This window comes from Cheilinus undulatus, unplaced genomic scaffold (genome assembly GCF_018320785.1).
Source record: "Cheilinus undulatus unplaced genomic scaffold, ASM1832078v1 Contig1, whole genome shotgun sequence".
In the NCBI taxonomy this organism is placed as follows: domain Eukaryota; kingdom Metazoa; phylum Chordata; class Actinopteri; order Labriformes; family Labridae; genus Cheilinus; species Cheilinus undulatus.
This window is the reverse complement of record NW_024571676.1, coordinates 362,477-388,383: the sequence shown is the minus strand read 5'-3', so window position 1 is coordinate 388,383 and position 25,907 is coordinate 362,477. Positions and strand designations below refer to the sequence as shown.

The 25,907-nt window shown below is 39.6% G+C and overlaps 1 protein-coding gene and 1 pseudogene across 1 annotated transcript; one reads left to right on the top strand and one right to left on the bottom strand.

Moving 5' to 3' along the window:
* Positions 1 to 1,249: 1,249 nt before the first annotated feature.
* On the bottom strand, positions 1,250 to 16,411 carry insig2 (insulin induced gene 2). The gene is made up of 7 exons (XM_041782402.1): positions 16,270 to 16,411; positions 15,084 to 15,299; positions 14,675 to 14,847; positions 7,848 to 7,972; positions 6,856 to 7,022; positions 6,220 to 6,319; positions 1,250 to 4,734 (listed from the first exon to the last, which is right to left on the bottom strand). The coding sequence occupies exons 2-7, from the start codon at positions 15,203 to 15,205 to the stop codon at positions 4,693 to 4,695; spliced, it is 729 nt and encodes a 242-aa protein (XP_041638336.1). The 5' UTR covers positions 15,206 to 15,299; positions 16,270 to 16,411; the 3' UTR covers positions 1,250 to 4,692.
* Positions 16,412 to 22,086: 5,675 nt separating this feature from the next.
* Positions 22,087 to 25,576, top strand: LOC121506589 (annotated as a pseudogene).
* The last annotated feature ends 331 nt before the right edge of the window (positions 25,577 to 25,907 follow it).

Sequence of the window (25,907 nt, the reverse complement as noted above, 5' to 3'; positions counted from 1 at the left end):
TTTTAAAAAATGAATATTGCCTAATTCTAACAAGTACTCTTCTGGTTTGTACTTTTCCAAGTAAAAGCCCAGTTTAGCATTTCCTTGTGGAAACTCACCTCTTTGGTACATAATGCTTTTATTCGGAATTTTTCCAGCTTAGTTCAGCGATACAATGAATCAAGTCACTTGGAGGAAGATCTATTGAGGTAAAACTGTGAGGTCAGTGACAGCAGAGGGACACAATTAACCTGGTATGAAAGCCGCGATGGTGTACGCCAAAGCGAACATGGCCGCAGTAACCTTACACACCAAGATAGACTATTTCATGCATCCATTGCATGGATACGTATATTTCACATCCATCTTGAAATCCTCCCATACAAAATGTTTGGGAAGGGCAGGACTTTTCAGAAATTTCTCATTGGATATCTGATTGGACAAATGTTTTCTGTCATGTTCATCACCAGCCAATCAGAGCGACAAGACAATAGGAGGCATTAGACATGTACAGCTCTATAGTAACCTGAGCCTGACAGGCTGATGCTGTCATAGTTTGTGATCAGTGGAGCTTGTGGAGAAGTGCAAAAACATATTTTCTGCCAAGACAAGCTTTAAGCGTGGTTCTTTGCTCCTGTTTTAATAAAGATATGAGGTCCAGTTCTGATAAAACTGCTGCTATACTATAGCTACATCCGAGCTAAGCGCTACACATTGCTTTCAGGTAAAACCTGCCTGTAGCTTCTGCATCATTCTTCTCAAATGTGGCTGATTGATCAGTGCCAACAGCTTGCCTCCACCGATAAAAGTGGCCATGTGCAGTAATACAGAAGACTGAGAATGCAACCTGCCTTAATGGATCATGATACAGAATTAAAGGTTGCCCAGATAATCGTAATGGTAATCAAATCAAATTGAAGCCAATAGTTCTTTACATTGAAAAAAGGGCATCAGTCTCTATCAGCTAAAATAAGTTTGAAAATATCTGCATATCAGATATCTGCAATAATCCAATATCCCTCATTCCCACTACATGTTGCTTTTAATAAATCTTTATTTCATTTCAAGTGCATGCAAAACTGCTGAACCAAAGGCACAAAGGTCGGTTCCCTGTCTGCATTAAAATATGATTTTAGAGTATTTTAGTCCGTCTGTTTTACAGCTGCTGTTTCAAACATTTCTTTGAAGCATTGCGGAAATGTTATCAAAAAGGATTCACATCTAAACATAAAGAACATGTCAGAATAACAATGAGAATAGAAGGATGTGGTATTTTAAACATAAAAAGTTTTATTGTGGTTAATTCCAGTTTATATTTTTTTCATCCTAAAGTGACCGTAACAATCTCTCAAGTTTTGAAAACATTTTCTACAGCTCTGATAGAAAACATGTCAAAATCTAAAAACAGATTAAAAATGTGTTTCCTTCAGGGTTTTTCCACATAAGTGACAGAATTTTTAAATTTAACACCAACTGGTAGGGATTTTATCTATAATATCTCATAAATTATCATAAAAAATCCCTTAAATGACCCAGCAGTGTTGACATGAATACATTCCCTGTTTTCTTTCTGCATCTTATTTTGGCGCCTCATAAAACATCCACCCTGTGAAACATAGAGAAAAGACCTTTCCCCAGACTTTAACGCTAGGAAACACTGGATGAGCAGGATGTTAAATGCAGCTGTATTAAAATGACGAACAAAAAGAATAAATTCATTACTGTAAAAACACGTTCAGATGCAAAATACCTCTCTGTCATAACACCGTGAGGATTTTAGTCAATAAAAACATTAGTTTGTCAAGTTTGATCAAGCTAACACAGTCAGCTATACAGGATCAGTCATACTCTTTTACATACACCCAGGTTTGAGTCTACTTTTGGGTTTTTGACCCTTTATTCACGTCATATTCATCACTGACAACCATTTAGTTTTAGATTGTGACGACAGTGAGCGCAGGCATTTTGACATTTTTACCAATTAAACAGCTACAGACCCCACTATGGATATATAAAATATCCTAATACCTTTTTTGTTCTTGAATAAGAGCATTTGTGTTTATTTTTCAGACTTCTAGTGGCCACGGATTTTTAAAAAAACATTGATGGATTTGAGTTCATTCTCACTCTTCAAACACAGCAGCTTCGTCATTATCTCTTTGCTACAATACATGATGTAAAATGTGTAAATCAGTACTGTACTTCCCATACTGACATATGAAGTTTGTTTACTTGAGACTACCAGATATGAATATATTATCATGTAAAAACAGCTATTTATCCCAAGAAAAATAAGTCAGAGACAGTTGTGGCTCACTAAGAAAAACTTTGTGGCCCACTTTTGGGTCCCAACTCACCAGTTGAGAACCACTGATCTAAGCAATACAATAGTGTTAGCAGGACATCAGGTGAGACTTTGGAGAGTGAAAGTAGAGCCAGAGAGGAAGACCAACACCTGGTTGAGCCAAAGTAGCACATTTTCGATAAATTAATTTCATCAGCTTTCTATAAAACACACCAGCACAGATAATCAACTAAATGTCATTCCAGCCTTAATGATCGGCCAGGGCAATAATTGGTCAATCCCTCATCAGAACCATGAGAGAAAAGCGAGTTTCTAATTTCAGAAACTGCTTCAGCCTGCTCCTTCTTTAAGACAAAATTAGGCAACAAATAAAAACAATGAAGCTTTAAAAGGTTGCTTATGCAGCAGGACACACAGTGAGCATCCAGCTGCTCCCAAGCTTGTAGCTTGATTACAAATGCAGCATAGCTGGATAGCTCAGCCGTTTATACAGTCGACTTTGGTACAGGAGATTGGGGGTATAAATCCTGCTCTGGGCACCATTAGTATCCAGTGTGGACCCTTGGGCAAGCTCTTTAACACCATGAACACCTGTCTACATCTCAGGTGTACGTCACTTTGGATAAAAGCATCTGCTAAATGACATGGTAACATTGTAACATGTCATTAAAACAGCCATATTTTTTCATAACTGTACAGTGATTAACTCATTAATAAGACTAGGTTAAGATTTTTCCAAACATAAAATCCACTGTACATCCTGCACATGTAATACATATTTTTCATCTAAAAAGTTAGGCTGCTTACATACACGGTCGACTATTACACCAGTATAAAGTGCTGATGTCATTACTGCAAATGTATTCAGCTGCCCAATCACACACTGCACAAGGTGATAGAAATTCACCCCAATCCTTGTGTACTGCAAGCAGCTGTTTCAGTGCTCAGAATGTGCTGGAATATCTACCAACACAGAGTAGACTATCAAGGTTGGTGCCACTTTTTAACTGCTTTTCTCCCTCGTAAGATCATCAATTTGCTTTTAAAAAAACAGAAGGAAAAAAAACCTTTGTGGAGGGCTGGTTTGACTGAAAACACTTCTCAGTAAGGACAACAGATGAAAGGTGGAGGAAGGCAGACAACTTGCATGAGTCCGTCTCAGAAGATCACCGCAGGCTGAGAGCTTTTACTATCATGTGGCTAGTACACGTGCAAACTCCATACGGTAAAAACAGATGATGCTGAAAGAGCAACAATGCAGCACAGAAGGTGCAGGTTTTTGACTTAACTGGTTGAAATGCAAAACATCACACAAAAGGATGGTTTATACCTTTTTTCCTCTGGGAGATTCCATAAAACAGACTGCAGACCGATCTTTATTCCAGGGTAATTCCTTGTTTTAGCATCCAGCAGATTAACAGCTTAGACTTGAAAGCTTTCATTTTGAGACGAAGGGATAGTGACGAAGCTGCCGTAGTTGTAAAGCGTTTCAGGGTTGAAATCTGGTTAGACATTTTTGCATCCCATGCATGGTCATTTTCAGTCTGGGGTTATGTTTGACCGAGTGAGTTAAGTTCTTGTGGTGCTTTTGTAATATTCAATGACTCATAAAGAATACTTGTAGGAGAATTTCATAACATTAACAACATAAAAGGAACTAGTTCAAACAAAGGCTCTTCTGTATGAATCTGGATTTTTTAGAGCCACAAACCCTAAACTCAGAACTGCATCTTTTTATTTAAAAATAATCCTAGATTTTCAAAGTAAAAATTTACTTCATAGGAAAGCGCTCATCTTTCTTTCTTTGGATCCGATGATACTGTACTCTTCTGAGCAGACGACCTCTGCAGGGGAACACTGGGTCCTCAGTGAGAAACAGACACGTGTACAGTCACATCATCATTCCTTTATCAAGAAAATCCAAACGTAGATATAGGGGCTAATAATGTAGAATAAAAAGTCAGGTATATAGATGCATATCTGCCTGAATAGAAGTTCGCTGCCAGTGTGTTCTCCACTGATACGTGAAAGAATCTGGAGATAAGAACCGACTTAAAACTGATCCTCCGTGTGTCTGCATTCGGCACAAAAGAGCCAAAGGTTTGAAACATCCAAGCTGATCTGCAGAACGATTGCTGCTTTGCTGCTAATCCCCTTTTCTCCAGGTAAGCAGAGATAAACGGCAGCAAAGAAGAAGAAAACACAACTCTGCTTTCATTGTTCCCCTCCGCACTCCAGAGCTGAACAGCAATACTGTGGTCCAGCAGAAAGCACCAATCAGTCAGTGAGTGAGGAGTCATTTTACCGCCTGGGTAGTCGTCCAGGGTCAGCAGGTCCTCATATGTTGCCTTGGATTCCCCTGCTTCAGGCTTCAGGTCGGTCTTTATGAGTAGAGTGGAGCGGATCCTTCAGTCCTGATGTGTCTTCTCCTGGATGAATTTATATTCATACTGAAAAACAAACAATAAATACCATGAGGCAGAAATCGCTTTCACAAGCTAGGGATTCACAAGAGACTTGAGCTTAGATCTGGCTCAAATATTCTAGCCAACCTGGCTTGTTACCTGTATGAAGTGGCAGAGCACGGTTAAACCTGACATTTTAATACGTTGGCCATTGTATTAAAGTTTTAACCATTATTGTGAGTTTTTTAAAGACAGAAATCTGGTCAAATGGCTAGAGTAAACAGTGTTTTAAGCTAAACAGTCCGGTTATTGTTTATGATGACCAGAGCAGTGAGAACGAGGGGCACATATGCACTGAACACGTGGATCTTTATGGCGATCAGTCTGTTAACAGAGACTACAGTCTGCAGTGTTGTTCACACACTTCATTGGTAAACTGAGTTTCATTAGAACAGATCAATCCTCTTTTCCTCCAAAGGTGCAACTGCCACCAATCCCCCAAGAGCACCAGTCATTACAGGATTCACATCTGGCACTGTGAGCATGTATGCATAACATTTATGTGGTTTTTAATTTTCACCAAACATCTTTTTTATCGTGCAATACAGTGTTATCATTTTGTGCAATACAGCTGGTGCAATATGACTCAAAAGCCATGTCTCTGTTTTTATTGAACTGTTGTTTCAATTATTGCATTGAATGCACTGGACTTTAAGAATTTTATGTAGCGCCTTTTATTATTCTTATATATGTTCTCATTGTTTTTAAGAGTGACACAGCAACTTCTGTTGAAAAATATGCAATAACAAATGTATTCTATTCTACCATATTCTATTCTAAGAAACTGCTTGGAGTTTAGTTTTAGTAATTCAAGAGTTGTGACCAGAGCACATCTCTAGTCATAGCGTAAAGTTTGAAGAAAATCCCTCAAAGCATTTTTAGGATATGTGTTCACAAGAATGGACAGACAACTCGAAAACACAACATCTCTGGCCCTTGCTATCACCAGCATGTAGGCGTAAAAAGCAACAAAATATCCCTGGTGACTCATTCTAAGTCTCTTTAGCTATTTGACATTACAGTAGTGAAACTTGCAGCAACCAATATCAAGTTGTGTGTTTGACATGTTCCCCCAAAGCTGAAGTTTCCCCACAAAGCCAACCAAAAGACAGAGTTGGGTCAGGTAGCTCTAACATGTCATCTTGCTAGATTACTCTCTTTTTCAGTTTTTTGTTCCAGGTTCTGTTTCATTTTCTGTTTAACAGCACTCAGTTTAAAAAGTTGTGAGCATTACTGCCACCTTGAATGGCAGGTAGATACTGCCACATTTGACGGCTTATTTTGTTCCACTCAGGTGTATTATAGTGGGACAGCATGTATTAAAGTGTGACGCTTCAGGATGAACGTAAATAGGGTTACAGGCCTATTTCTAGTACTTTACAGTCCATTCAAAGAAACCTGCATGTGTCAAATAATAATTCAGAAGACTTCTGTTTAAGCAGATTCTTTGAAAAGATTCCCATTTCTTACCAAAGCTAGCTGCCGCCCAATGTTGCCCATAGTTATCACCCCTGCAAAGAAGATGCAGGGCAACCAGGAGCGGATATACAGGAAGTCTGGAGACGTATACCTGCACAGAAGAAGAAACATGCCATACTTTAAACAATAAATACTGACAGCTAACTCTGGAATATCATTTTATACAAAGAAGCAGCAGAAACAGTAAAACTGGAGAAATGATACAATATGGCTATGACAAAAATTCTGCTGAAACACATTTTTTAGACTACAGCATGCCTTGAAAAAACGAACTGATTTATTCTTTATTTTCCACCTGAAGGTATTAAGATTTTTTTTTTTTTTTTTTTTAATTTCTATTTATTGCTTAATTTTTGGTAGAGCCTGCATCTTCATGTTTGATAAACTCTTTAGATTCTGTTGTGGTCAAGCACTTGTGTCTGTTTAACAAAAAATATCTTCTTAAAGCACATAGAGCTATGCTTACAAATTTGGATTTACTCATATAAACTTGGAATGGACATTTGCAGTCATTTTCAGGGTTTATACACTTATTCACAGGTCAAATTCAAGCACTTTTGAAGCATCTTTAAGGTACATTTTAGCACTTTACAGCTGTGATTTGTGTCTCCTTATGGTTGATCTTACTGGAAGAATCCGTTATAAACCAGGAGTTGAGTTGCTAGTGTAGCCATTAGGGCGATGGTGACCCCGAGGCCGAAGCCGCTGCGAGAGCGATCGAATGTCCACCACAGGCCAATGGAGAGTGCCGCCAGAGTCAGAGAGAGCTGCACATTGTTGGCAAAGTCCACTTTCTGATGGAGGGCAGAGGTCAAGGATCAGACAGTAAACACTGCGTTACTGATGATCACATGAACAGACTATTAACAGAGATTGTTAGTAAATCCAGGGCTCTTGTGTGAATGTGAAGAGGAGCGTGAAATTCTAGTGGCAAACACTTCAAGGGACTGGAAGCCAATTTTTTAATTGCAAGGATGAAAACATGGATTCATGCATTGATTTACATGAAGTAGCTTTTTCATGGATGTATTTACTCTCATGCCCACAAACACACAGGAATTAATGGTGAACAAATTAAGATATTTGCAGAAGGGCAAATGTCATGGAACCACAATGCAAAAACTCAAACATGTCTCATTTCTACTCAAAAATATCTTATTATGCATCAAATATTATTTCAAGATATGAAAAACGCCTGACTTGCAAATGGCTGCTGATGAGGCAAGCAAATTTTATTTATGTTTATTAAAATAAAAATTACACTACAAGGCCCTGAGAATGTCATACATGTCTACATGTTGGAGTTAATCTTCAGCTGCTTTATCTGGGATTGTGATTACAACTTTACACACTTACATGCATTTTAAGAGGCCAAATTTAGTAGGAATAACAATGTTTCACCTTAACTGCATGTAAGTATATTCAGTAAATCATAATGAACTTAACTATGACTGTACAATGTAAATGTGCTTTATGTGTAAAATATTTATTCCTGTTGTTACTGCTGTATGCAGGATAAATATTTGAAACTATCAAAGTCTTACATGAACTGGTTGTAGTTCAGCAAACATGCATGCACCAAAAACAGCAACAACTAATGCAAATGTGTTCAAGGATACAGCACTGGCGTGGTTGATGCCCACAAAAACAGCCACGCAGCGCATCACACTGGACCACTCTCTTTTGAACTTGTGGGGTTCACCCAGACAGCTGTCGATGCAGGGGTACAGCAGGCCGATCATTGCTGCAGGACAGAGACAGAGAGAGGATGAAAAAAAAGGCAGCACATCCAGCTTTTACATTCAATGTGGTGGAAAGACCAACATGTCTACTGGTGTTTTGTTTAAGAATAGGCCTAATAATACTCCATGTTCACACAGGCATGGAGGGATTCCAAACAGCTAGCAAGAGACTCAAAAGGAGCTACTAAGCTCAATGCATGTGCAGTTTTGCACATCTTTTAATATTATTCAAAAAATAAGACTTTAACATCATAAAATAGAAACCTGACAAAATCAAAAAAAACCTTGTCTCAGATGCTGCCAGTTGGTATCCTGTTAAACAAATTTGCATTATAGCTCTGTTTCTGTTAGGCATTTCTGCACTGTCGACATGTTTGTAGCAGTGCTCCCCTGGGGGAGGAAGTGTAATGTGTTAGCAACAAGTCGAAGCGATGTGCAAGACTTGCAGTGTGTCTGGGGAGGAGAAGAGCCTCGGGCTGTTGTGCTTTCCGCTGAGCCTCCTGGGAGCAGGCAGCACAGCGCTGAGTTTCATCCACCGCTCCACACCCTGGGGAAAAGTTTTCAATAATGCTGGCTAGACTGCTGTAGTCCTGGTGGGCTTGTTGTGCAGGCTGCGTGTAAATGTGTACTTGCTCCATGGTCCATAAGAGCCTTTTTTTAATAAACTGCCAAGGGCAAAACTCTTAAACTAATTACATTAAATGGTTAATGGTGTTGTGTTGATATAATGCCAGCTTAGAAGATGAGCAAAGCCAGTTAATTCTATCAAAAATATTAATAGTCAAGGCTTGTAGTCTCAGTGTTCAGCCAAAGAGGAATGGTGGGTGTTTAGCAGAGACTTTTGTGCCATAATTTGAGTCAGATTTTTATTCTCTATTTAAAATAATTTCCCTTTATAACTGTAAAAGATGAGGCCTGGTGATCTGGCTGTTAGTCCAGTGTTCTGCATGCCTTTGCACTGTGACAGTTCACTTACAGTTGAACAAACTGGTTTATCAGAAGGTCACGCTTTAACTGAACAAAGGAACCAGAGAAAAATTAATTAGGCAGCTCCTCCATGATGGTTGGATTTACAGAACCCCTTTTGGAGGGGAGCTTAAGACCAGATCAACACTGTAGACACCTTAATTGGTTTACATTTTCTTATTTTTCTTCTTATTTTATTCTTCAGTAATTTGTGTGCAGTTTTGAATGTTCCTGTACTGCACAGAAGTAAACACTAGAGTTGTTCCAATTCCGATACCAATATCGGATACTGCTTAAAATGCAGGTATTGGTATTGGCAAGTACACGAGTTCATGCACCGAACTGATGCCGTTTGGTTTAGCTTTATATTTTGCTTCGTTCAGCCACGCTAAATGTTAGCGCTATAAACCAGAAATCAATTCTTCTTCACTGTCTGAAAACACTGCATGCACAAGCTACCATTTTTAGAGCAGTGAAGAAGAATGGCGGCTGTGTGACAGTTTTTCTCTGAATGTGATCGTTAAAATGCCTTCCAGAGCGGCGCTGTCATAAACAATAAGAAGTGACACAGTTTATCAAAAGTTCAAGAACTTTTGAACCATAAATTGTTGCCTTTTACTTGGTTTTCCTCTTGAAGCTAGCCGTTGGCCATCCCATTGACGCTATTGATGCCTTTGAATCCCTTGCAGCAGCATTTACAGCGAGCCTGGATCTTGTGTGACTTTTGGGGACTTTACTGATTTAAATCCACACCAGTAAACCTGATATTGAACATCTTTTTTTTAATCAATTTTAACAGAATTACGATCATTTATTACCGCTAGCTTGAATGCAAACTGTCATATTGTTTTCCCTTTGTGAGGTTCCATCAGCCAGTTGCAGGCTGTGCTGTGATCATGTGATGCTGCCTGAATAGAGCATAATGGTTAGAGAGATAGAGAGAGCCTGTGATGCATCCCCCTGCATTACTCTTATGTTAATATTTAGCAGTAAACCTCAAAAACTCGCAGAAAAACAACTTTAGGGTCACAGAGATGTTGTACATTAACGATCCTATTTGTTGAGTTTAATAAAAGACTTTGCTAGTCTGCACAGTTAGTCCACAAAGTTCACACTGGTATCAGATCAGTACTCGGTATCGGAATTGTATCGGGAGGAAAAAATGGTATCAGAACATCCCTAGTAAATACTGCATTTTCACTTGTCTTAAAGGAGACATGAAGAAAAAAAACTTTTATAGCATTGTTTGTAGGGATGCACCGATCCACTTTTTTTCAGTTCTGATCCGATTCCGATAAATATGTGCCAATAACGATACTGATTCCGATGTGTGTATATATATATATATATATATATATATATATATATTTTTTTTTTTTTTTAATTTATTTATTTATTTATTTTTTAACAATTATTACTGTCGTTGGTATAATGTTAGAGGTTACATGAAGCTGTAGTAAACCACCCAGCTCCTCTTATTTAAAAGCAAAAAAAAATCAAAAATGAATTGAATTTAAATGTATTCCAAACAAATTTATTTGAACTACTACTAAACATTGATTTACTAGTCGGTTAAACTAATTACCAATCATTTTTTATGAACGTGCTTGAAATCCCTGTCTATAATGCTCTTTTCAACTGTAACGGACCTCCCGCCACTAGAGACCGCTGTAGCTTCAGTTAATGGCTGCAGCCTTCCTCTCAGACCCGTCACCCGATGTCGACAATCAGTAGCTTGTTGGTGGCTAACAGCTAACGGCAATTAGCGACAGTTTTCCAAAGGAGTAAATGGAAATAAAGTGGTATGTGGGCTGTCGAGGGTTAAGCTCGCGTATGACTACTCATCCAAAGTGAAAAGAGGCCAAATATAAAAGCACGGTATTAATCTGCAAAGAGGAACGAAGGCGCTAGCGGCGCTAGCTGTCAATGCTAGTGCCGCCCATTATCAGGCAAACGTCACACCCACTCTTCTTTGTGTTCTCTCATCTTTAGACTAGTTTTGACTACTCTAAATATAGATTTACGTTTAATCTACTAGGTAATTATACCTCTAAGAACATCCTAACTAATACTAGCTCAGTTACACACAGACTGTCTCGTGTTTTACTGCAATGCGTTCATGGTCTACCGCAAACTGTAGGATGGATTTGGATCAGTCACTTGGATCGGCACCGCCAGTCAGATATCCGATCTATTAATTACGTCCATATCGGACCTTATACCAATATTGGATAGGATCGGTCCCATCCCTAATTGTTTGCATTCATACTTGGATATTTGAAGTATCTAACAGCCCTACAAATGTTAAATGAGCCAGTCTAGTCCTTTGTCAGTGGTCTACCCCTGTCTGAAAACACAAAATCTGTGGTTTTGGTTATATTCAGAGTCTGCTCGCCATGAGATGTCATAATCAGAGAGTCATTATAATAAAACATGTCCCTGTCCTGGTATCTCAACCCACAGCTTCTGAGATAAACTTTTGCAAAGGTCTGCAATTGTTTTCCCCACAGGTGCCTCTAGAGCAGGAGAACTCATGGGTCTTCAATCTGTACTCCAGCCTCAGAAGACTTAAGAGTAAAGTGGGTGGACTTTATTTCCTGAAGATGCAAAAAAAAAAAAAAAAAAAAAAAAAAAAAAAAAAGCTGGCTAAAATCTTGGCAAGAATTTTTTTCTTAATAATTTTTGGGGGTTTTTTTGCCCTTATTTACACAGGATAGCTATAGACAGAAAATAATGGGAGAGAAAGCGGCAGAGGACTTACACCAAAAAGCACCAAGACCAGGAACTGCGTTGAGGACTATAGCTCTGCATTTGGGCACCTGCTCTACCCATTGATCCAAATCAGCACCCAGCTACAGTTATGTTTATGTTTGTGAAAGTATGTATGCTGATGACGCTACACAGTCTGCTCTCTCTTCTTAGTTGTGGGTTGGCATCATAACAACATTAAATTGTAAACATATAGACACAAATGTTTGATAGTTACGATTCAAGGTCAAGAAGGATACAACATAATTTGGAGCAGTAAAATAATCTTGCTGACACCAAACGACTGAGGATTATTCCAACAAATAATCGTTTGCTACAAGGTTCTGCTCAGCATAACCCCCACAATGGTCAGGTGAGGCAATCTGGCCTAAAAATCAGGCTTAAAACCGTGTCAAGTGTGGCCAGCACTGTATAACATGCAGATTAGTAGCATTTTTAGCAGAACAAACCTGGTAAACATGAAACAATTTTAAACTAGAAAAGCACTCAGACAGCACAGACCTTCGCCATCAGCGCTATCTCCCAATAGTGAAGAATCCTTTAAAAACATTCCTGGATCCAGACAATGATCTGGATCACTCCCAAAATCAAATTCACCAATTACTCCCTCCCCGGTGGGGTGGAGTCAAGGTGAGGCAAAGCACTAGCTTCGCTATGTGTGGAAGTCATGGCAAAGAATGAATAGTCCTCTATTCCTCCCAGCATTGTTAGTATTCTCGGTACAATTAGCTGTCTTTTCCTCTGTTACGACTCGTCTCCTTGACTGGGCATGTGTCTTTCAAACTCTGTAAACTCCAAAACTTTGAATAAGTTACTCATGTCTGCCTTCTCCTGGTGTAAAGTGGTAACAGCGCAGACCTCTGCCATTAGCCCTATCTCCCATGACATGACATGATTCATGAGGTTTGCAAGATGTGCTACATGAAAATAAAATATTGTGGAAATATGACAAACATGAGGGCAAGGCTAATGCTAAATCAGCTAAACAGTTGAAAAAATGGTATACATCGCAAAAATATTGCAATATATTATATCGCAATACTCACTATATTGCAAAATGTTTAAAATCGTACTATTGGGCGCACAGATGGTTTAAGGCGCTACCCATGTAAGCGGGAGGCCCGGGTTTGAATCCGGCCTGTGGCTCTTTACCGCATGTCTCGCCCCAAGTCTCTTCTCTGTGTCCGAGTCTACTCACCGTTCTTCCTCTATCCAATAAAGGCATGAAAAGGCCCAAAATAAATCTTTGAAATCAAAATATAATATATAATATATAATTTATATATATATATATATATATATATATATATATATATATATATATATATAATTGAATTGTGACCCAAATATTGTGATAATATCATATCGTGGGGCCACTAGTGATTCCCACCCCTAATAAATAGGCCTATTGACATTAGCCCTCTGGTACCCCTTGAACCTAAAATGCACACTCTATTGTTATTTTTTGAAATAGCTCTGCCCTCTTTCACAATTAATATTATCATGTATTGTATTTTTTGTTCATTTTTGCACAATTTTCAAAATTCTGTCCCAGCCACAACAATCAGCTCAACATAAATAAAGTAAACCTCTTTTATAGCGTTAATATCCCTGGCGTGCAAAAAGTCCCCATTGAAACCCATTCAAACCACTTTTTTTTTATCCATACGCCATTAAGACACGAATCATGCATTTTCTGGTGTCTGGGCTACATTTGAGAGTTGGGGCTTTACATTTGTACCTGGACCATTTTTTTACCCTGTAGCGTCACTTTTACCATATATGGCCGAGGGCAGGAAATACATGTTTTTTCCACCAGATTTTTGTGTTATACTGCCAACTCTTCCACCTCTCACTAACTCTGAGGTTTTGTTTATGTGCAGATCAATGACATATGCCAGGCTGCAATAAAAAAATTTTCATGTAGTAACCTGCAAAAATCGTTTTTTGGGTATTTTGCATCAAAAATTCAGTCACATCATTGATAAAACATGGCATTTAAAGGGTTAAAAAAGATCAAATGAATGAGTATTTGACATTTATGATTAGGGCTGACCTTAAATGAGAAAAATAAAATTCCTTAGCAGTAGAACATTTTTGAAATGTATGATATTTATTAACATGATTTCAAGGTGTGCATTCATGCACAGAAGGGGGAAAAACGTGAGTATTTTGGAATAACTGATCTCACAAAAAAACTAATAATGCATTTTAATCAATGTTGCTGATAATCAATGACATAGGCCAGGCTTCAATAATCCAAAAAAAGTTATCTAATTTTCATGTAGTAACCTGCAAAAAAAAAAAATCACTTTTTGTGTATTTTGCATCTAAAAATGCAGTCACATTATCAATAAAACATGGCATTTAAAGGGTTAAAAAAATTTAAATGAATGAGTTTTTTTATCAACTGAGAATACGCCTTTAATTCCTACAAAGGGAGAGTCTCCTCCATGGCATCCGCCATCTTGGATTTTTGCATTTAGCATGTTTCTACGGTACCACAGGAGGAACAGAATAACAGAACCTCCTTTTATTTTTTTTTAATTCCCTGGTAGCCGCATTTACTTCGACAAGACAGCGTCCTAGTCTAGAATCTGATTGTTTGATTTTGCCAATATCCTTTAATTTTACAGACTGCACCTTTAAGATAACCTTGCAAAGCAGATGGATACGCCCATTTCTGTGTTTCTCACTGGTGAATCCATCTTGCAAAGCTCCCGTCTGAACTGTTTGGGCCCGGTTAGAAAGTGACAGGACCAATCAGTGACAAGGGGCAGTACTTTCGGGCGCAGTAGAGTTGTGACATAAGCAAGCAGCAAACAAGAGGTTATGGCAGAAGACATCAGCGTGGATGCCGCTAAAGTGCCAGTTTTATCAGAACTTGATGACATTTCTTTGTTAAAAGAAGAACAAAGAACAGCAGTGAGTTGTTTACTTTTCTAAAATGACAAACAACATTCACATACCTGAGGCAGTGCCACAGCAGGGCGGCACCCACCAGGCTGAGGAGAAGATACTGCTGATGACATCTGGAGGGAAGAGGGTGACATTTCTCTGTACCTGAAGCAAGTTCAGCACCAGAGCCAAGAATACACCCACAGAGAAGAGCATGGCCCCGCGGATCAACAGGTTGGTAGTCCTAAAATACAAGAGTGAGAGCTGTTAAAGGTGTGGGAAAATGTTAACATTTAAAAGTACGGCTGATCAATTTAGAAAAAATATCTAATGCAATTATTTTGACTCATGTTGCAAATTTGATTAAAACAGTTTTATTCATAGGAATGATCATTTCTTTATGTCATTCTCATTCTGATATAGAAAAACATACATACAAATAGGGCTGGGCAATTAATCATAAAACAGAACAGAACTAACCGGTTGGTGATGACAGAAATAAAGGGCCCCGTGGAGGGCTGTGGTGTCTGCCCTGACCCCGACCGCTGCCGCTGGTCGCTGGTCACTGTGCTGTCACTCATGGCCGTCAGTGTTCGGGACATCCGTGAGCCTACCTCCAGAAAATATAAAATGCTGTATGACGTCTACGTCTTCCAAGGATAACTTCAATAACTTCCCCTGACATCCCACTCAGGGCTGAAAGTCAAAAACAGGAACAGAATCAGGAAAGACACAAGCCAAAACTAAAATCTACACAGGGGTGGAGAAAGTGTGTGACTATTGTATTCAAGCAAAAGTACAGTCACTCTGGTTGAAAATGAAAATTACTTAAGGAAAAGTAACATATAATAATAAGACTACATAATTCTACCATAAACAGATGAGACTCCAGACAAATGAATTTCCCTTTGGGTATAAATAAAGCTATTGTATTGTATTGCGTTGTAAAAGTTACATGAGTAAATAAGTTCGTTTTCACCTGTGAATTTACAACTAAAGATATACAATTCTTAAGATGGGAGTTTTAGTGATCATTTTTTTCTCTCTCGACAGTATCAGTGAGAAATTAGGTTTTCCACACACAATGCAATTACTTTAGATATTCAATTTGAAATAATATATAACAGAATGGCCATAAAGAACGAGAAACTGAATGTAAATGTTAACTTAGTCCAGCCTTAGACTGTGAATTAGAGATGAGGCAGCGTTAGATAACTGCCAGAGTTCACTCACCTTTAGCCCCTCTCTGTTCCTCATAACAACATAATAACGTTACATGAGAGGCTAACCTTGAAGCTGAAGCCTCATGTAACATTAACATTAGCACAGTTCTTATAACAGCTATTTTTAATGATCACACAAAGCAGCAGCTCTTATCGACAGGGATGCTACAGCATCCTAACAGATTATCTGACTAACGTAGTACAGCCTTTAATCACTGACAGGTATAAACAACTTATTCCTTTCTCTCTCCACAAGCTGCTTTTGTAAGACAATAAAGTAAAAACTAAAGAGTGGGTGTGAACTAGCAGGAATGCTAAGTTAGCTCGATGTTAGCCTGATTGAATGTGAAACAGCTTGCTAGTTAGGGTTAAAAAGCTAACGTTTGACTTCACGAGCTTTTAGCTGCCTCAACACCGTGTCTGACGTAAAGTATAACTCTTACCTTACGCTGACAGACGTTCGACTTACACGGCTACATACTCTAAAAGATGTGGAATTTAAAAAAAAAGACGGATGCTAAGCTACAAAACACGAAAATATTAATTAGCCTTCTCCCCCACTGAGTACACTTCCGGCAGTATAAGCTGAATGGACACCCAATCAGCGTCAAAAGGAATGACGTCAGCGCGTTACACAAACGGGACGCATTACGTCACTGGAGTTGCAGTACAACTGCTGGATAACAGTCTATCAAAAAGGTGCTCAAGCGTTTTAAAGGGGATATTTTTTGGCTTTAAACCTTATATACCGAGTAGGTTTTTTTGACTGATGTGATGAGACGAGCTGCAAATACATATGCAACCTTTTTTCAGCAATATTGTTTTTCAAACAATGTGATTACATGATTCTGAAGCATTTGACCTTTCAGTGAGAGAAACATATACATTGCACATGGGTGCCATGTGTGGGTGGGGGGTGGGTAACACCCAGGATCAGGAATACAATTTCTGAATAAAATAATCAGTGCACTTTTTGAGATCCTTGTTTTTTTATCTTTTGTTTTTTGTTTGTTTGTTTGTTTGTTTGTTTGTTTGTTTGTTTTTCAAAATTCTCAGGAAAAAGTCAGAATTCTGATTTTTATACTGCTGAAGTTTTTTGTGTGTTTCAAATTCAAAGATAAAACTCAGAATTCTGAGAAAATAGTCATAATTCTTAATTTAATCTCAAAAAAGGTGTGTGTGTGTGGGGGGGGGGGGGGGGTAAAAATGCTTTCCATCTCCATCTGCACCCTTTTACACAGAATTAGAGTTATGGTCATCATACTGGGATGCCACATTCAACTGTAAGTGATATTATTAGAAAGTAGAAGTGTTTCTCAACCACAAAGCATGTCTTTTGTGAATGGCCCAACTCTGTTGATTGCATGGCTGAACTTTAATGAACTTTTTAATGTTAACTCTAAAGCGGGAGCTTCATGAATGAATTTCCATGGCCGAGCAGCTGCATGCAAGCCTCAAATCACTGAGTCCAATGCCAGATGGAGAGAGAGCATACCAACACTGGACTGTGGACCAGTGGAAACGTGTTCTGTGGAGGGATGGATCATTTTTCTCTCTTTGGCAGTGAGATGGGTCGGCATGGGTTTGGCAGAATGCTGGGAGAACGTTACCTGTCTGACTGCATTGTGCCAGCTGTGAAGTTTGGTGGAGGAGGAATAAGGGCATGTAGCTGTTTCTCAGCAATTGGTCTAGGTCCCTTATCTCCAGTCAAGGCTAATCTTAATTCTTCAGAATACCAACGCATTCTGGGCAGTGCTATGTTTCCAACTGTGTGGCAACAGTTTGGAGAAGGCCCTTTTCTATTCTAACATGACTGTGCCTCAGTTCGCAAAGAAGGACTAGAAAGCCATGGTTTGATGAGTTCAGAGGAAGAACTTGACTAGCCCACAGAGCCCTGGCCTCAACTCCATCAAGTACCTTTGGGACGAACTGGAATGGAGATTGAGAGCCAGGCTGTCTGGTCCAACATCAGTGCCTGACATCATAAATGCTCTACAGAATGAATGGGCACAAATTCCCACAAAAACTCTGCAAATTCTTGTAGAGAGCCCTGCAAGAAGAGTGGAGGCTGTCATAGCTGCAAAAGGGGAGAAAACTCGATAAAAGGTTATTAACAATGACATCACAGCCCCTGGTTTTGTATTGGTCAGGTGACCAAATATACATGCTAAATATTGAAATATTTTATATATATATATGTGTGTGTGTGTATATATGTGTATATATATATATATATATATATATATATATATATATATATATATATAGCCAAAAGTATTCGCTCACCTGCCTTGACTCGCATATGAACTTAAGAAACATCCCATTCTTAATCCATCAGGTTTGATATGACGTCGATCCACCCTTTGCAGCTATAACAGCTTCAACTCTGCTGGGAAGGCTTTCCACAAGGTTTAGGACTGTGTTTATGGGAATTTCTGACCATTCTTCCACAAGTGCATTTGTGAGGTCACACACTGATGTTGGACAAGAAGGCCTGGCTCTCAGTCTCCACTCTAATTCATCCCAAAAGTGTTCTGTCAGGTTGAGGTCAGGACTCTGTGCAGGCCTGTCAAGTTTATCCACACCAAACTCTCTCATCCATGTCTTTATGGACCTTGCTTTGTGCACTGGTGCACAGTCATGTTGGAACAGGAAGGGGCCATCCCCAAACTGTTCCCACAAAGTTGGGAGCGTGGAACTGTCCGAAATCTCTTGGTATGCTGAAGCATTCAGAGTTCCTTTCACTGGAACTAAGGGGCCAACCCCATCTCCTGAAAAACAGTCCCACACCATAATCCCCCTCCACCAAACTTTACACTTGGCACAACGCAGTCAGACAAGTACCGTTCTCTTGGCGCCCCCAAAACCCAGACTCATCCATGAGATTGCCAGATGGAGAAGCACGATTCATCACTCCAGAGAACACGTCTCCACTGCTCTAGAGTCCAGTGGCGGTGTGCTTTACACCACTGCAACTGACGCTTTGTATTGCACTTGGTGATGTATGGCTTGGATGCAGCTGCTCAGCCATGGAAACCCATTCCATCAAGCTCTCTACACACTGTTCTTGAGCTAATCTGAAGGCCACATGAAGTTTGGTGGTCTGTAGCCATTGACTCTGCAGAAAGTTGGTGACCTCTGCGAACTATGCGCCTTAGCATCCGCTGACCCCACTTTATGTGGCCTACCATTTCGTGGCTGAGTTACTGTTGTTCCCAATGGCTTCCACTTTGTTATAATACCACTGACAGTTGACTGTGGAATATTTAGGAGTGAGGAAATTTCACCACTGGACTTGTTGCACAGGTGGCATCCTATCACAGTACCACGCTGGAATTCACTGAGCTCCTGAGAGCGACCCATTCTTTCACAAATGTTTGTAGAAACAGTCTGCATGCCTAGGTGCTTGATTTTATACACCTATGGCCATGGACGTGATTGGAACACCTGATTTAAATTATTTGGATGGGTGAGTGAATACTTTTGGCAATATAGTGTATGAATATATACAGTGTTCAACAAATTTATTAGACCACCTGTCATATTTGTCTCAGAGACCATCCAGCATCATGAAGTGCTTTAATGTAGACTCTTTCATTTTCACTGAGCTCCCCACATTTTATCATTTTGAACAAGAATGAGGAATTTCAAACTGAATTGACCTTTTTATACCCAAATCTGAGCCGGCTCACTGGGCTTCTCTGAGAAGTCAGAAATTAATCAAGCATAACATTCAACCACTAAAACTTATTTTTCTCTTCAGGAAGCAAGTAAATAACTATAATTTGACATATTGATCAAGAAATAATAATGTGCTTTACTATTTTTCAGGGGTTTTTTTTGTAAATCAGTAAATTTAAAAATTCATGGATAACAATAATAATTATATTTTAGAATTAAAAATATCATTTGGGTTAAAGAGCTTCTACATATTGGTGTATTAACCATTGCGGAAACATAAAAAATGATTTTGGTAATTACCAATGCTGTTCATTTAGGGCAGCTGTGGCATAAACCTTACTTTGGGTGGTGGTCTAATAAATTTGTTAAGCGTCGTATATATAAATTCCACATTGGCAATTTAAGGTAAAAAACAGCAACCAGCTTCTATTTTAGACTGTTTTGAGTTACTTTCGACAGATTAATTTAAAACCATACATTTGGTACCTAATCAAACAGGTGTTTCATGTGCTTGCAAATCTCATACACAGAGTGTTCTCTCCTTAAAGGGGCAATGACTTAAATGTCTTGTGGCTAATAAAATAACTATGACCAAGTACCTTACTGAAATATCCCTTTAACCAACAGATGGCTCAATTATTTGTTTATGTGCTTTCACATTTTTTGGCAATATTACTACAGGAATCAGAGATCTTGATTGCCTCTGTTGTTCTCAGAATAAACTGCATGTTGGTGCCAGAAGTGAAAGTTTATTGCCTCATCACACAACCTGATAGAGAGAGAGAGCACACAGCCGCTGTACCTGCTCAGCTCACACATACACACACACAGGGTTAACCATATTCTGTTACAACACTGCTGATTTGCTCTCCTGCTCTAATAGGCTTATAGAGAAGCAGAGGTGAGAAAGTCAGCGTGCAGAGTGGATCCATCGTAATCCCCCATCCCATTTACACTCGGTTTTGTATTCAGCATACTGAGGCCTGCTGCTCAGCAGGTTTCAGGGATTATATCTGCTACACAATAGTTTAAACCCAAACACACCATCCACGCTCTCTCGTTTCCACTAGGGATCAGAGTTCACTCCATCATGGTTAACTGAAGTTTTTATGCTGCAGCTTTAAAAAAAGATCCCAACAGAGAAGAGCAAGCTGTTCCCCCAATCTGAGATAAAGACGAGGTGTAAAAGGAAATTTATTCACATTTATTTACTTAATATCATTTTCCATGCAACACAGCAGTTACTTTGGAAGTGAACTGCAACCCTTTGTTGATTTATTGTCTAATGTTAAATTATGACTAACAAACCCTTGTAATGAATTGTCTGTTGATTGTTTTAAGTGAAAAAAACACAAAAATTCTTTCATTTCAGTTCTTTACATGTAAATATGTCATACTACTTTACTCCTGTGTGACAATAAACTTTTAAATCAGGGAAGCATTTAACAGATTAATCAAAATGGTCAATGTGTTCAAAGAGAAGGTGGGGAAAATTTACATTCTAAATTGGTCATGTAAATAATTGTACACTGAAAGCACTGTGTCTCACCTTGGTTGCACTTTGGTAGACATTTGTATCCAGTCTGGAGCTAACAGCAGTGCCTCCTTTGGAATTTGGGTGACTCTTTGCCTATTTTCTAAGAATATACATGGATTAACTCCTTCTAGAGGAAAATTGTGATTAGGCTAACATTTGGTGTACAGCTTGAGGACAGCATGAAGATATAAAGTTGTTAGAATCTGTTATAGATGGAGTTTATGGTTAAGGTTATAACACAATTGGCGACGAGGATAAACTGCAAGAAGATGCCACATTAGTAAAGTAGGTCACGGAGAAGAAGTTCGCGTTGAGTTAGCACTATGGCTACAATCGGCTCGCTAACGGAGTTTGTTGAGAGGGACAGCGACTGGATAGAGTATGTGGAGCGGCTGGAGCACTTTTTCTTGGCTAATGAGATCACTGAGGAGGACAAGAAATGCTCGATTCTCCTAAGTGTGTGCGGTGCAAAGACATACAAGTTGATATGCAACTTAGCAACACCAAGGAAGCCAGGTGACCTGAGTTTTAAAGAACTGGTGACAATGGTGCAGAATCATCACAACCCCAAACCTTCGGTGATTGTGCAGCGCTTCAAGTTCCACACTCATTCACGCAAACCAGGTGTCTCTGTGTCCACATTCGTCACGAAGCTGCGACAACTCTCTGAATTCTGTGAGTTTGGCAGTGTTTTGGACGACATGCTGCGAGACAGGTTAGTGTGTGGCATTAACGATGACGCCATGCAGCGCAGGTTAATGGGAGAAGCCACACTGACTTTTAAAAAGGCATTAGAAATTGCCCAAGCAATGGAAACAGCAGCTAACAACACTAAGGACATCCAACAGGCTAACGGTGCTGTGCAGTCAGGTGCTGTTCACCATGTTTTCAAGGAAAAGAAAGGAAAGTCAGCAAAGTCTGTGGAGTGTTACAGGTGCGGGGGAGCTCATGTTGCTGTTCTTTTAAAGATGCAGTGTGCCACAGTTGTCAGAAAAAGGGGCACATAGCAAAGAAGTACAGAGGTGCTAAAAATAAAGCTAAAATGGACTGGAGGAAGACAAAGCCCAGGACAACTACACATCACCTGCAGAGTGAGGAGCCTGAGGAACAGTGTTCCTTTAACATGTTTAACCTCAGTATGCCTAAAGCAGAGCCTTTCTATGCAAAGCTGGTGGTCAATGGCAAGGAGCTGACTATGGAAGTGGACACAGGTGCTTCAGCTTTAGTGATAAGTCAAGCTACCTACCACAAGGTGTGGAAACCTGGTGAAACACCTGCACTTGAAAAGACAGACATGAGACTGAAACAGTACAGCGGTGAGTGCATACCGCTTATTGGAGCTATACAAGTGGAGTCTTAAAAGGAGCTACATGTGGCCCACCCTGGAGTCTCCCGCATGAAAAGCCTAGCCAGGTCATTTGTGTGTTGGCCTGGAATGGACAGTGCTTTGGAGGATCAGGTGAAAGCATGTTCACAGTGTCAAGGTAACCAAAATCAACCAGCACCTGCTCCGCTGCACCCCTGGGAGTGGCCGAGTCGGCCATGGTCCAGGTTACATTTAGACTTTGCAGGTCCAGTAATGGGTCACATGTTCCTAGTGTTGGTAGATGCTCATTCAAAATGGCTAGAAGCACACATTATGTCAAACATTGCAGCCCCAGCCACTACAGAGACACTAAGAAGCATCTTTGCCACGCACGGGCTGCCTGACACGGTTGTGACTGACAATGGTCCCACCCTCACAGGTGCAGTTTTCCAGGAGTTCATGGAGAAAAATGGAATCTGACATGTACGCACTGCACCATACCACCCTGCCTCAAATGGCTTAGCAGAACGTGCTGTAGAGACATTGAGGATGGACTGAGAAACATGTCAGGGCACACTCTGGAAACTAAACTTTCACGTTTCCTGTTCCAGTACAGGATCACTCCACACACCACAACAGGAGTGGCTCCGGCGGAGATGTTGATGGGGGTAAACCCAAATCTCATCTGGATCTACTGTGACCTGATGTGGGAGGAAAGGTGGTACAGTCACAGGAGAAGCAGAAGAGGAGAAGGGACCAACATGCTCGGTGCAGACTCTTTAAGCCAGGGGACCCTGTGTATGTCAAGAACTTTGCTGCTGGCCCTCCCTGGTTACGCTATGAAATAATAACGTATAATTATGTAACATTATGACACATGAAGCAAATACTGGGAACTATTTCTTGAGCAAACCACTGGGTGGAGTGACACAGTGCAGCAGCCATGTCTGGAGTGTAGTTCTGGCTTTGCATGTAACTTTAAAACATCTCCGTCTCGTAATGTTCCATGATTATTTCATAGTGTGGTGAATGTACAGGTCACGACTTGCCCACGAGAGCGTTTTGGAGTTGTTGGATTGTGTATTTGATGAGTTTGATGAGGGAAAGCAAAAAATTCCGTCTACTTCAATAGCGTTAGCTGTGCAGCTGGTATATCAGTCCCCCCAGATCTAAAAACAGCTTGCACCAACAACTAAAGGAAACAAACCTATTAATAAGACTATAGGAATTATGGAAACGGGCAAATTTGCCAAAATGTTGAAGTATCCCTTTAATAGGCACTAACAATGACAGAAAAAAACTTGCTGATTGTCTGTTTTGTTGGCCACCCAGCTAAAACCTGTTTCTTATAGAAGCATCAGTATTGATGATGTCTGTTTCATGGGAAGTTTTAAAAAATGATAAAGTTTTGCTTTCTCACAGCAAGAAGGTCCCGGTTCCTTCCTGGGCACAGCCTTTCTGTGTGGAGTTTCTATGTTCTCCCTGTGCATGCATGGGTCTGGGTCCCTGCCACTCGCCCGATGACTGCTGGGATAGGCTCCAGCCTCCCGTGACCCCCAACGGAATAAGTGGTGAAGAAAATGGATGGATGGATGACAAGTTGTGAATTTTTATTAGAGGTTTATAGGCTCCTCACAGTCTCTCTATGTCTCATTATTTTCTACTTTGGAGATTACAATGAAATATTACCAAGATATCTGCTTAAAGTCTCAAGTACGACTCATTGGCTGTAGTCTTAACCATTGCTCCTGGTGAATTTTAGGAGAAACAAGAAAGAAACTAATGAGAAAGGTCTGAAACTTTAAAGGGGCTATATGAACGTTTTCTGCTTTCACACTTCTCATTTTTGAGTACATATTGGTGCGCACTTTACCCGATGTGAAGAACGAGGCTCTATGTCTCCCTTGTTTGTTACGGAAGAGTATTAGGGCCACTGAAAAAAAATTTTGAGACGAAAAATTTTTTTTTTTACTTGTGAGAAAAAGTCAGAATTCTGAGATTAAAGTCAGAATTCTGAGATTAAAGTCAGAATTCTGAGAAAAAAATCAGAATTCTGAGATTAAAGTCAGAATTCTGAGAAAAAAAAGTCAGAATTCTGACTTTATTCTTCAAATGAAAAAAGTCTCAATTTTTTTTCAGAATTCTGAGATTAAAGTCAGAATTTTGACTTTAATCTCAGAATTCTGACTTTTTTTCTCACAAGTGACAAAAAAAATACGTCTAAAATTTTTTTTTTCAGTGGCCCTAATACTCTTCCGTAGTTTGCCTGTATAAGCCTGCTGAGTTATTTATCTGTAAAGAACTCAGGCTGAATTTTCTGCGAAATCTCAATGGATGTGACGTGGGGTGCTGTGTAGTACGCGCACCCCCCTGCTCTGTTTATACCTGGCTACGGTGATGGGAATGGGAAGAAACACCAATGGAGAAGGCTGTTTCCATGAGTAAATGACCTGCTAATGCAACCCAAACATCCATACAAAGTCAGCTTAAACTTAAAAAAACAAGATAGTTGTACCCGCTGAAGCCTGTCAAGTTAAACGAGAGCTTGACTGATGCAGGGGGAAATCAAGGGTAAATATTGGAGCATTTGAGAAACGGAGGGAGCTTTGCTCTGTGCTGGGGGTAAACACTGATCCAGAGATGGCCATGTTTCTGTAGAAAAGGTAGGGCATGACTTCAGACCATGAAATACAATGTAGCGTTATGTTCTATAAAACGTATGCTAAATTATGTTAGCTTGCCAACAAAGATGCTATCCAGACAACACTAACGTCACGTTGCTCACTGAGTGTTTTTATTTTGTTACTTCACTCACCTCCTCTGTATACATGGTGCCAGTAAATCACCTTGGTCTGCATGTGTATCAGCTGATAAACCGGAGGCTCATTCATGCACAAGGAGTGCGCCGTCGCAACACAATACTGTTGTAGTTTGCCTAATGGCCAGCGGTGTCGCTACACTGATTTTTTTCTAAAAGTTACATATAGCCTCTTTAAAGAGGCTGGGATGAGAATCAAGACTTTGTCTTGTGAGAGGTAGAAAAGAAAGCCTGGAGCATTAAGATTTTCCTCTGGGATCCTACCAACCAACTTCCTACTGAACTAACTAACTAGACCAACCAACCAACCACTCATCTAACCAAATAATGCATATTTTTTGTCACATAATTTGATGTTTGTTTTTAATGTGAAATTTAATTCTCAGTTTCAACTGGAACTGTGCTTGACCCATGGACTGATTAATTTTAAAGATGGATTGAGAGGAAACAGTGCTTGTATTTGGGACTACTTCCTGCTGTGGGTGAATCCACCTTCTGTTTACTGCAAATGTATTTGTGGATGGTCTAGTTTGGATTGAGCCTTTTGATACAAACATTAAACTGATACATTTATTGTCAGGGTTGGAGATGCTGGTTTAAGAAATGACAAACTTAACAATCACAACCTTTTGTTATAGTAAATCTTTTTCTTAAGTCTTTATTTTGCCAAATCTTTAAATAAAATGTTGTTATTGGTACAAAATGTATGAAAGACCTGGTGAACGATCTGTACTCAGCT

Coding starts and splice junctions, on each gene's coding strand:
- insig2 (XM_041782402.1), bottom strand. CDS start 15,205: ATGTCCCGAACACTGACGGCCATGAGTGACAGCACAGTGACCAGCGAC. Junction 7,973..14,674: donor CTGCTGTGGCACTGCCTCAG/GTATGTGAATGT, acceptor TCTGTCCTGCAG/CAATGATCGGCCTGCTGTAC. Junction 6,320..6,855: donor GTTTATAACGGATTCTTCCA/GTAAGATCAACC, acceptor TCTTCTGTGCAG/GTATACGTCTCCAGACTTCC.